The 11,387-nt window shown below is 46.3% G+C and overlaps 2 protein-coding genes across 2 annotated transcripts; both read right to left on the bottom strand.

The window, feature by feature from the left end:
• Positions 1–2,295: 2,295 nt before the first annotated feature.
• LOC109769494 (uncharacterized) lies at positions 2,296–3,364 on the bottom strand. Its single transcript, XM_020328228.4, has one exon. The coding sequence runs from the start codon at positions 3,246–3,248 to the stop codon at positions 2,538–2,540; it is 711 nt and encodes a 236-aa protein (XP_020183817.1). The 5' UTR covers positions 3,249–3,364; the 3' UTR covers positions 2,296–2,537.
• Positions 3,365–3,938: 574 nt separating this feature from the next.
• On the bottom strand, positions 3,939–9,026 carry LOC109769479 (uncharacterized). Its single transcript, XM_020328217.4, has 5 exons — positions 8,801–9,026; positions 7,852–8,262; positions 5,531–7,364; positions 4,783–4,989; positions 3,939–4,628 (listed from the first exon to the last, which is right to left on the bottom strand). Exons 2-5 carry the CDS (start codon positions 8,208–8,210, stop codon positions 4,311–4,313), a joined length of 2,718 nt encoding a protein of 905 aa, XP_020183806.1. The 5' UTR covers positions 8,211–8,262; positions 8,801–9,026; the 3' UTR covers positions 3,939–4,310.
• Positions 9,027–11,387: the final 2,361 nt, after the last annotated feature.

Below are 11,387 nucleotides of genomic sequence, written 5' to 3'. Positions count from 1 at the left end.
AAGGTGCAAGACGTATCTCATGCAACAATGTCTATCCAAGTATTAGTGGCAAATTTTACAAGGGCGACATCAAAAGGCTGTTAAGGGGAGAATGAGTAAATGGTGCAAAGCTCCCGAGGGATATGTGACTATCAAGGTAGACACAGGATTTGATATAGACCTGTGATCTGGGTCAGTAGGAGCTATTATTCGAGATGACAATGGCCAATTTGTAGCCGCTAGCAATCAGAAACTAACTATAGTACTTGATGCGGCGACTGCGGAAGCTACTGCTGTCCTTCATGGCCTTTATCTGGCTAATCAAGTTGGGGCACACAAGTTGGTGATCCAGTCGGATAATATTGAAGTCATAAATACGTAGATCAACAAAGGATTTTCTGGAACGGCAGCTGCTCCCATATAGTACGAAGATATCCTTGCTCAGTCAATTTCTTTTACTAGAGTTAGCTTTGTTCACTGTCCGAGGGAGGCCAATTTAGTCGCTCATTTTCTTGCTAAAGACTGTCATGATCAACCAAATGTGTGGGTTGAGGAACCTTCTGGTTTTATTTTGTCTTTGTTAATCGACGATGTATCTGTGATTTGAGCGATAAAGTGAGCCATGAAAGCATTCCTAAAAAAACCTGGCTTCCATCCACGTCGTGACGAAGCCTTTTATTTTTATAGATAGATCCTGTATTTCCACGCTTTTGCTATCTGCATGACCATGATACGGTGATCGATCCGTGAAGTTAGTTAAGGCCGGGCACTGTCAGCACAAGAAAATAAGGGAAATGTTCACGTATGGCAGACCGGCCGAACGCTCGGCCGGTCGAGTACGGAGTCGCACGATCCTTCTGGATCAAACGACGTGTGACAGTCCATATGGCCACGTCGGTACCGCAGCCTCCTGGTCCACCACCGCTTTCCATCCCTCTCGATCCCTCTCGATGGTCTTATCCGTCTGCTCGTCCACTCATCCCAGTCCTTTCTTATCCCCTACCTCCAGCACCGCTCCCCATCCCCTACCTCCAGCAGAAGCGCCCAAATCAAGTCGCTGGAGAAATCACATCTGTTCCCCACCTTCCTTTTTTCCATCTAGATCGGGTTGAGACGGGGCTCTGCTCTTCCACTCATCCACTACTACCGGGGAAGCCATGGTCGTCCATCTCCTCACCCTCCCCCCCCCCCCCCCTCCCCCTGGTGTTCTGCAACTGGCGAGGTTGGAGGTTGGTGCTGCAATTTGCTGCAACCAGCACTGAGAAAGCTACCACAGCCCCGGAATTTGCTGTAACCAGGATCCACATTTTTGAGTGATTTTTTTTGCTGCAACCAGTCCAAAAATTTGCTACCATCGTTTTGCTTTTTGCTACCACAGTTGGCAGTCCGTCTTTTGATTTTTTTGCTTAATCAGATCCATCTTTTTGCTGGAACTACTCAAAAAATTGTTACCATAGTCTTTGATTTTTTCTACCGCCGTCTTAGTTTTTGCTCCCACCTTGTTTTTGAATTTTTGCTGGATCCATCTTATTTTGCTGGAACCTCTCCAAGTTTTGTTACAACGGTGTTTGAATTTTGCTACAACCGTCTTCTTTTTTGCTACATCCCCATTTATGATATTTTTGCTGGAACCACTCAAAGAGAGAGAAAGAAGGGTGTAAATGGCGTGGAGGGAGCTGCAAACAATACCAAAAAATGCTACAACCAGCGTCCTACAGAGCTTCAATCGAAGGCGACGGAATTTGGGGACCGGCCACCACGCAACCGCGAAAGCTGGAACCGTCGATGGAAAAAGCTTCAACCGTTTTGTGAAAAAGCTTCAGCCATAGAAAAGGTTCAGTGGGCGTGAGAAAAAAGCTGTAGCTGACGGCATGGTGGTGCGGCGAGGACAGCGACCGGTGACGAGCTGCTGATGCTTCAAGGCAGGCCTCGGTGCGTCCAAGGCGGGTGTCCAGGACGAACAGCTGGATGCAATTTTTGTTGAGAAAAAAAAAATAAAAAAGGCTAATCTGATGGTGGAAAAAAGACAAACTAACACCCCAGATGCGACCGGCGGAACCGTTGCGCCGGTGCCTATCAGTCGCCAGAAAATAAAGCCCCAGACCCAGACTCCCAGAGGATGAGATGCGACCTGCGACCTGCGCGCGCAGGACACGGAGAGATCTCGTGAGCGAGCGGGGACGTCGCGTCGCCCAGACACACGTCGAGGCAAGCGAGACCAACGTGCGCGCGCCCGGACGAGGTGGCGACCGCCGAGCGCCACGCCCTGCCAACCTGCCATGCATGCGCGCGTGCGCGCACGCGCCATTAACAAACTGCGAGAAAACCAGCTAAGCTCCATACCACCCACCGCTCTCTCGTGCGTACACGAACCACAAACAAAAAGGAAAGAAAGAAAAGGAGGAATGAACGGACGATCTAGCTCGTAAAAACAATATACAAAACCGTCGGGAACGTGCGCCCAGGCCACCGTACGTGCATGCCGGTGTACCACGCACGCACACGCGTCCGTACGCCGTACAGTTCCTCGGGCACTGGCATGGGTCACGGGCGCGTGATCACGGCGACCAGAACCATCCGCCGCCGCCGCGGCCGCCGTACACGTACGCCATGAGCAGCAGCAGGTCCGAGTCCAGGTCCAGCTCCTCCTCCTCCTCGGCCTCTACCGGCGGCGCCGTCAGCAGGCGGGAGCGGCAGAGCGGGCACGTGGCCGGCGGCGTCGCGAGCCACCGGTCGAGGCAGGCGCGGTGGAACACGTGCCGGCACCGCAGCTCCCGCACCTCGTCGCCCTCCGCCACGCCGCTCAGGCAGACCGCGCACTCCACCGCCGCGCCCCCGCGGTGCCGCGACACGCGCAGCTCGTGCTCCGGCTGCTCCGGCGCGGCCCTCCTGCCGCACTTCCGCGCGTGCACGGACGGCGACGCCGCCGGCCACGCGTAGTGCGCGCGCGCCAGCGCGCCCACCCCGCGCGCCGCCGCCCGGCCGGCCACGGAGACAAGCAGCACCACCACGGGAGGGAGCACGGCGACGAGCAGCAGCGCGCCCACGCTCGCCATGGCCTCGCCGCTCTTCTCTTCCCTTCTCGGCTGTTCACGCGCGCACCGTACGTGTCGCCTCGTCGCTCTGCGCGTGCGTGCGGCAACGGCGAGAGCTAGCCAAGCCTCGCGATATATGCAGGTGCGCGTGCGGCACCGTGACATGGCGCGTCGATTTGACTTCGGGGCGATCGGTGTGACACGACGGCAGCATTCACTCCGGGCACCTCTCATGGACAAGGACGCCAGCCCGAAAGAGAAAAGATAATACTCTACTCTATGTATTGGTCAGAGCTCGCGTGATCTTGCGGTTCAATGCAACTACTCCTACTACGCAAGTGTCCCGGCCCGGCCCCTACTAGTTCACAAGACCATTTTTCCTTTTAAAACTGCAGAACCACCTGTCTTATTTTTTAGATCTTTTCCTTGTGGTGATGGATGATACACAGATCGTACTATTATCCAGAACAGTGAAGCTGCTCACAATCACGCATGCCAGATGCAAGTTGCGTGTGGTACCTCTCAATTGCAAATGCAAGATGTAAATGCAGTCCAAGCATGTAACTTTCAATCAAAGAAACATCAACCTCCACTGGGCAATAAATCGTGACAAACGAAAAGTTTACAGCCAGACAAGTCCATGTGTACAGTAACCAGGCGAACAAGAAAAAATTGACCAAGAATAAGGGATGATAGGTACACACACATTATCATCTACTCCAGCCGTCTCATAATATAAGAACGTTTTTCAAGCTGACATGGGATAGAGGGAGTACATATTGTAGAAACTAAAACTGCTACCAAAGGAAAAGATCTAAAAAAACATTGATTCAGTCGGTGACAGATGTACTATTATGCATTGATTCACCAAAGGTGCAACGTAACGTTCAGCTGGAAAAAACTAGCCATGGACACAGCGACAAGTGAACAAGAACAAATCGAAAACCAAAGAAAGGGACGACCCATTCACAGTGTCATCGCCACATCACAGATTCATCATAGTACAGAAACTTAAGTAGGCGCGGCAAGGCCATCACAGGTTGTGATGCAGGCGTCGCTTTACAAAAGATACAGCAAACTTCGGTTGCAAAACAAATCACATTATCTTTTTTTCAAACCATGCAGGTGTCCTGCACGGGTTCGAAAAAAAGATACTGCAATAAAGGCATATGAACACGGCCTATGCGGCGCAGGCCACATCTATATCTGTCCATGCAGGTATAAAAACGCTATATATGTCCCAAGAGCTCTGCTGTATGTTTTTGCTTACTTTCCTCTGTGCATGCGGCAACCTTTTCACTCCATGCCGAACTGCTTCATCGTCCTGGGGCTGCAGATGAAGTCGAGCGGCGGCTTGTAGACGTTGTCCTGTAGGATCGAGATCTGCCCCTCCTTGACAAGGATGTCCTCTTCGAGGGACTCGATCTTCTTCTTTAGCGACGCGACCTCGTTCTGCATCATGCTGGTGGTTTTGCGGAGTTGCTTCGCTTCCTGCCACGACAGGTCCCTTTCGTCTGTCACGATTTTCAGCTGTCCTCTCAGCGCGCTTAGCTCCTTGGCGGATTCTTGGAAATCCTGCTGGATCTGGTCGATGGACTCGTCTTTCTTCGAACCCTGTTAGGTGCAAAAGAATATGTAAACGAAAAATACACAGGTTGCAGATGATGCTCAAGGTATTCAACATCCATCAGTAATACATCAGATATTTTCCAAATCCACCTTCTACCAGGCTACTGGCTTGCTAGGGAATATAGGGATAGGATGTTACCTGAAGCTCCAAATGTTTAGCTTTGTGGGTGATGCAGGATAGTTCATCTTGGACTCTCTGGACCTCATTCCTCATGACATCTTGGATACGAAGCAAAGATGCCACATCTGACCGCAACTGCTCAATGTCAAGTTCCTTTGACAAAAGTGCCTCCTTCAGTAATCTATTCAGAAGAGCCTCTTCTTTAAGCTTGAATTCAAAATTAACCTACATTAAGAACAAACAACAGGAATATTGGATCGATGATACTGAAACATTTTGAGTTTTCATAAAGTTTAAGCAGCTTCTGATTTTGCTCATCACACTAGAGATATCATATTAAAAAACCCGAGTCATGGTTTCCTTATAAAAACATTCTGAAGAGTTGCTCGACAAAAACATTACAAAACATATGACTCTCAAAATCAATCCATGGTTCTTGTTTTACCCAGACAGAGAAAGAAACACAGCAACATGATGAAAATTAAGTTCTCCTGGAATGCGGTGCTTTTGTGCTAGATATCATAATATTTTGAGTTTTCATAAAAGTTTAAGCAGCTTCTGATTTGGCTCATCTCATTAGAGATATCATATAAAAATAACTTAAGCCGTGGTTTCCTTATAAAAACAATCATAATAGTTGCTCAGAGAAGAACTTTACAAAGACATGTGACCAACGAAATCAATCCATGGTTCTTATCCCAACAGAGAAAGAAACACGGCAGCATATAATGGAAAATAAGTTCTCATTAGATGTGTGCTTCCGTACCTCATCCATCTGCTCCATGAGAGGGCTACCTCCAACCGCAGCCTCTTCAGATTTTTCTTTCAAATTCTGCTTTTCGGCGAGCACAGTACTTGTTGCCCGCAAGCTTCGTTTCAGATTCTCGATTCCTCCTTTGATGCTCTGGAACTCCAGTGTGTAATCTAATGCATCAATATCTCTGTCATGTTCACTTTCATGCCTCCTGCATTTCACAAGGTCCAACAATTTGGTGCAAAGTTGGCTACTCTTATCAAGCAACGACAAGCCTTGTGTCTGCAAGTTGTCCACTTTGGCCTGAAGCTCCTGGCCAAGACGAATTGAGGAAAAGCTTGATCCATTTTCAGTGCTTTGTAGACGATTTAAGAGTGCAATGTTCTCTTGCCTAAGAGATTCTACTTCAAGACGACAAGATTGAACTTCACCTCTCAACTTCTGCTCCACTCCTGACAATCTGATGAGTTCCATCTGGATCCTATTCTTCCTCTCACTGCTGGACCGAACAGATTCCTTATCCAATTCAGCACTGAATCCCTGTCTCAAGCCAGCAATTGTTTTTTCTTGTTCATTACATATTGTCTGTAGCCTTGCAACCACTTGGTGCAATGCCTTGTTATCACCCTCCTTATCTTTCAAGAATCCCCTGATATGTTCCTTCTCCTCTGCAGCCTTAGAAAATTGAGCATGCAACTCTATTGAAGAATTGTGGAGATTGTTGTGCTCATTTTTTACTTTCTCTAGCTCATCAGTTAGTTTTATGTTTTGCATTTCCAAACTTGCAACCTTATCAGATGCATCAACTTTGTATGCTTCAAGAGAAGTGAGTTCTCTCTGAAATGAGACATTTTTCTCAGCAAGTTCTCTCACCCGTTCACGCAGTCTCTCTTCTTCAGATTGAAATCTCAACAGCCTGGCTGACCAATCGTTTGACCTTCTATCAATCTCTCTCTCCAAAGTACTCTGTACTTCAGTCTTCTCCTTCTCCAGCCTTCGAGTTCTGATCTCAAGTTCTTTCACTGATTGTTTGTACTTCTCTTTGGCATTAAACCTTTCTGCAAGGCGTGCCTTAATCTGTGAAGACAATTCATCTGCTAGCTGTTTCCTGTCTTCAGTCAAACACTGAATCAACTGGAACATTTCATTTGAGCTTAATCGCTTATATCTGGACATGTTAAGCTGATGATTGTCTCCAGAAGGAGTTATAAACCTCTCTTCAATTACTTTTGCCCTTTGAAGCAACTTATCATCAGTTTCTTGCCCTTCTGGGACGAAATCCAAGTCATGATCATGAAAATATTGGGGGGCATCATGAATAACTTTTGAAGGTTGCATATCTTGGAAATCCTCATAGATATCTTCAACAAATGGAATGCTTTCTGATCTGTAATCTTCTAAATGTGGAAACCTCCCAAAATCATCCGGAACACTTGCATGGTTTTTACTTCCATAGGCATCCTTCGCATCCACATTTGGGTAGGTCTCAACGTTCTCTTTCATTGATTTTTGCAAAGATGGCACTGTATAATGGGGTCGAGGTGGGCGTCTTGAATTTGAAACCACAGATCTAGTGGGAGAGTTCTGCCTCAGCTTCTCATTTTGGATGGCAGCTTCCTGCTCTCCATCAATGTATCGGTCTAGCACTTCATTCTTGTTCAATAAACTGCCTAGCCTCGTAGACCTGCATCGTAGGGCAACAGGAGAGGTAGGAGGGGAGTGCCCTGTTGAGCATGAATAGCATCTTGAACGAGGAGAATCAGTTTCCAGGACTGAACATGGTTTTGGAACCTTTACTGATAATTCTCTTAAGACTGGATGCCTTTCTGGTGACCAGGCATAGTGACTGCAAGTAAATAATCAGAATGAGTTAGGTAGAACTGATACAGTAGAACTGTTGTCGATAAAATGGAGCTCAAACACAAGACAATTCCTTAACTATGAAGTAAAGATTGAAAAAAAGTGGGCATGAGATTATATCTAGTACAAGCAATGGAGTGGTGAACAATGCCTAAAAGAAAGCTGCAGGTGCACTGAAACTGAACATTTTGCAAGAAGGGCCTCTGCCAAACAAATAACTGGGCATTTATAGTAAATACCTCATGAGCTAAAATGAGTAAACTTGTCAGGCCCACATAACGAACAATCGAACATATGCTGAGGACTTTTTCATTTTCCGTTTCTTCTCTTTACTAGCATGGATCAACAAGACCATGGGGTGGCAATAACAAATACTGGTTTGATCACGGTAAAACAGCCTAGTTATATGGGATTACTATGCAATCAGATTCATAACATTCCTCAAAAAATGTTATGTAATCAGAACAACTTACTTGACATCTTCGGCATGATGAGGCACATCAGATTCATCATAGAAAGAACCAGGGACATCACCCGAGAAGCTAAAGCTCCGTTCCTTCAGGCCACTGTTGGCGGCGGCGGATGAGAACGACATGCACCTCCTGAGCTGCTTCGGATTGGCTGAATCCTCGTTGCTCAGCCTTCCACGGCGGCTTCTCGACCTAGGCATCCTTGCGCCGTGGTCATGGGACCTGGAGCTAGAGTTGCAACTACCCTCGCCTTCCTCCAGCGCCTTCTTACTCCTGTTCTTGCTCTTGGCATCGTCGCCTGGTGTCCCGTCGCCATCCCCGTCCTTCGGCGTGGTGGACCCGAAGAAGAAGAATCTTTTCATCTTTTGACGGGACTGTTGTGATTTGAAAATTCAGTGCCCCGCCAATGAGTCCCTGCATGGATCGGATCTTGCTCAGTAAAGAAGCAGACATGAAAATAAATCTGACAGCAAGTTGACCTGCTGAAATAAGAACACTAGCTGATCCGCAAATAGATTCTAGAGAAGCCAGATGCTGCACCGAATCAAAAATAATAATCTTCGGGAAGTGGACAGGAACAAATCAGCAGGGGGTTCACACAAAAAAAAAATCAGCAGGGGAGTTCGGAACCAGGCACGAGAGGATGATAATCCGCGAGAGATCTCTAACCGCAACAGAGTTCCAGGAACTACGCATACCCTCTGCAAGAAACCTAACCGGCGTGCCGCATCTACCGAGGTTGGGCCAGGAAATCGGTCGAACAGGTTACATACACACAGGACCAACACCTCGCCAGCAAAGCAAGAACCCCGGAATTCGGACCCTCCGAGCAGGGAAGCACCAAGCACAACCCGGAATTCAGGAAGGGCCTCTCGCGAACCAACCAAGAACGGAACTGGCCGGCAAGAAACGGCGGCGAGCGGAGGGGGTAGGAGTGGAGCAGGACGCGCACCTGCGAGAAGGAACCGGAGGACGGGGGAAGGGCGCTCCGCCTGCGGCGGTGGCAACGGTCGAGAAATCTGGGTGGGCGCGCTGATTGATCGCGCTCGCTAATTGCTGCGATTCCACAGCGGATTTGCAGAGGGAGCAGCGGAAAGGGGGGGAGAGAATGATTGCGGACGGCAAAAGGGGAGGCGAATCCCTTCCGGATGGGAGAGTGAGGGTTTTGAAAATCGAACTGGGAAAGAGTGGGAGGAGACGAGTGTGCGAGCGGGTTTATCTGGGCCGTGGTTCTCTCGGCGGGCTGGGCTTCTCGATTTGTAGTACCGTGGGCTGCGTGTGCTTAATTGCACGCACTGCAGGATTCCTACTCAAATAACTTAGCACACCCGTACAAACGGACCTCTGTACTGTATTGAACCAGAATTAGTTACTGTAGCGAACATCTTTAAAAAAGTGCACAATTTTTTTAAGGTGTATATTTTGAAAAAGTGCGAATTTTTTTTGAATTTCTGAACAAATTTTCGTAGACGGAAAAAAAATTTTGCATATGCGAACCAAAAAATTGAAACCGCTGAAAATGTTTTTGAAAAACGTGGACCATTCTTTGAAAAAATTTAAACCGCCATTTTTTCAATTTTCAAACAAAGATTTGAAAATTGGAACATTTCATGAAATTACAAAATTGGAAATCTTGAACAGTTTTTGAATTTTGAAACAAAAATTTGAAAATGGAACTTCATGAAATATCTAACAAAAAATTGAAACCATGAATATTTTTAAAAATTCCTTAAAAAGTTTTCAAACACACACATTTTTAAAACTTCAGACCAAATTTTGCAACCGCGAACATTTTTTGCAATTCCAGAAGTTTTTTTTAAATATGAAAATTTTCTAAATTTGTGAACAAAGTTTGAAATACATGAACATTTTTTGAAAGTTCTGTACATTTTCTGAATTTGTGAACAAAAACTTGAAAATGGAACTTCATGAAATATCTAAAAAACCTGAAACCACGAACATTTTTTAAAATTCCTGAACAAGTTTTCAAACGCAAACATATTTGAAATTTCAGACCAAATTTTGCAACCGCAAACATTTTTTGCAATTCCAGAAGTTTTTTTGAGATATGAACAATTTCTTAATTTGTGAACAAATTTTGAAATACATGAACATTTTTTGAAAGTCCGGCACATGTTTTGAATTTGTGAACATATTTAAAAAGTGGAACATTTTTGAAAATTTTAAAAAACTTGAGCTAAAAAAACAAATATCAACTTGAAAAATTAAAAAATGGAAGAAATGAAAAATAAATAAGAAACAGCAAAAGGAAAAGAAAAGAAAGAATAAAATAAATAGAAAGAATGAAAAGAAAAAAGAAGCAGAAAAACCGGTTTAGAGAACCTTCTAGAAGGTTTCCAAAACCAGAAAAACCGGCTAGGAAACTCTAGAAGGTTCCCAAAACCGGAAATGCTGCAACGCTTTAACGGGCCGGCCCAAGTCATCGCTCGAACACGAGGTCTGTGCGAAAGGTCGACACTTTGACGCAACGTGCGTCCAATACGGAATTCCGGGAGAGAGAGAGAGAGTGAGTGAGTGAGAGAGAGAGAGGCTCCTCTAAGGGCGCTCCTCTAGCGCTGCCCGGCCTGGGACCCGTCGGGTGGGGTTTCGTCAAAGCTCGTTGGTCTTCTTCGGGATTGTTTCAGTCAGGCATGTCGGACACGGCTTCACGATCCAATGTTTCGGTGAACTCTAGAGAGGTGACAAAGATGATGGGGGAGCTAGGGCTGAAAGATGATGTGATCTTTGAGGAAGAGGAGCCGCCAGCCACGCGAGTCGATCTGCTCGATGGATCTGTGTAGGGTTCATATAGACAAAATTTATAGTCAGTTCTGGTTCTACAAGACTATGAGGGTTGCATGGAATCTAGCACAAGAAGGGACGATCGGGCCCTTGGAAGATAATCTATATACTCTAGCATTTTCATGTTTGGGCGACCGGGGGAGAGTCATGGTCTCATGGAATTATCAAGGGGGTGTGGTGATCATTGCGCCATATGACGGCTACACCAAACCGTTGCAGATCATGTTGGACACTCTGGAACTGTGGGTGCAAATCCATGACTTGCCCAATGGGCATGCTCCAATGTTGAAGGCCTTGGCTAGGAAAGTTGGAGAGGTGGTCTTCGTAGAACCTAAATCGCACGACTTCAAAGGAAACTTCTATAGGGTGAGGATTAGGATTAACATGTTCAAGCCCCTAAAAACGCAACGTCCATCGTGAAGGAAAATAAGCGTCAGATTTTGGATTGGATGGATTGTCATAGAAAGAACAAGGAACATCACCGTAGAAGTTAAGGGTGTGTTTGGTAGCATTCCCAACCTATCATGGTTGTTCTCCTCTGGTACATGCTCAGTGTTGACATGCTGAGTGCATGCATTTGCTATTGTTTGATAACGGTGTATGTGTTGAGACATGCTAAGCTGAGACTCTGATTGGCAGCTTGCATCAGTTTAGACATGTCAGTCGGTACTGTAGCAACCGGTATATTTCAATAAGTGAAAAAACATTAAAAAAAATGTGAACAATTTTTTGAAACA

This window comes from Aegilops tauschii, chromosome 2 (assembly GCF_002575655.3).
Source record: "Aegilops tauschii subsp. strangulata cultivar AL8/78 chromosome 2, Aet v6.0, whole genome shotgun sequence".
Classification (NCBI taxonomy): Eukaryota; Viridiplantae; Streptophyta; class Magnoliopsida; order Poales; family Poaceae; genus Aegilops; species Aegilops tauschii.
The sequence above is the reverse complement of the archived record's forward strand: the minus strand, read 5'-3'. Positions and strand labels throughout refer to the sequence as shown.

Coding starts and splice junctions, on each gene's coding strand:
- LOC109769494 (XM_020328228.4), bottom strand. CDS start 3,248: ATGAGAGGTGCCCGGAGTGAATGCTGCCGTCGTGTCACACCGATCGCC.
- LOC109769479 (XM_020328217.4), bottom strand. CDS start 8,210: ATGAAAAGATTCTTCTTCTTCGGGTCCACCACGCCGAAGGACGGGGAT. Junction 4,990..5,530: donor TCATGGAGCAGATGGATGAG/GTACGGAAGCAC, acceptor TTCTTAATGTAG/GTTAATTTTGAATTCAAGCT. Junction 4,629..4,782: donor CTAAACATTTGGAGCTTCAG/GTAACATCCTAT, acceptor TGCACCTAACAG/GGTTCGAAGAAAGACGAGTC.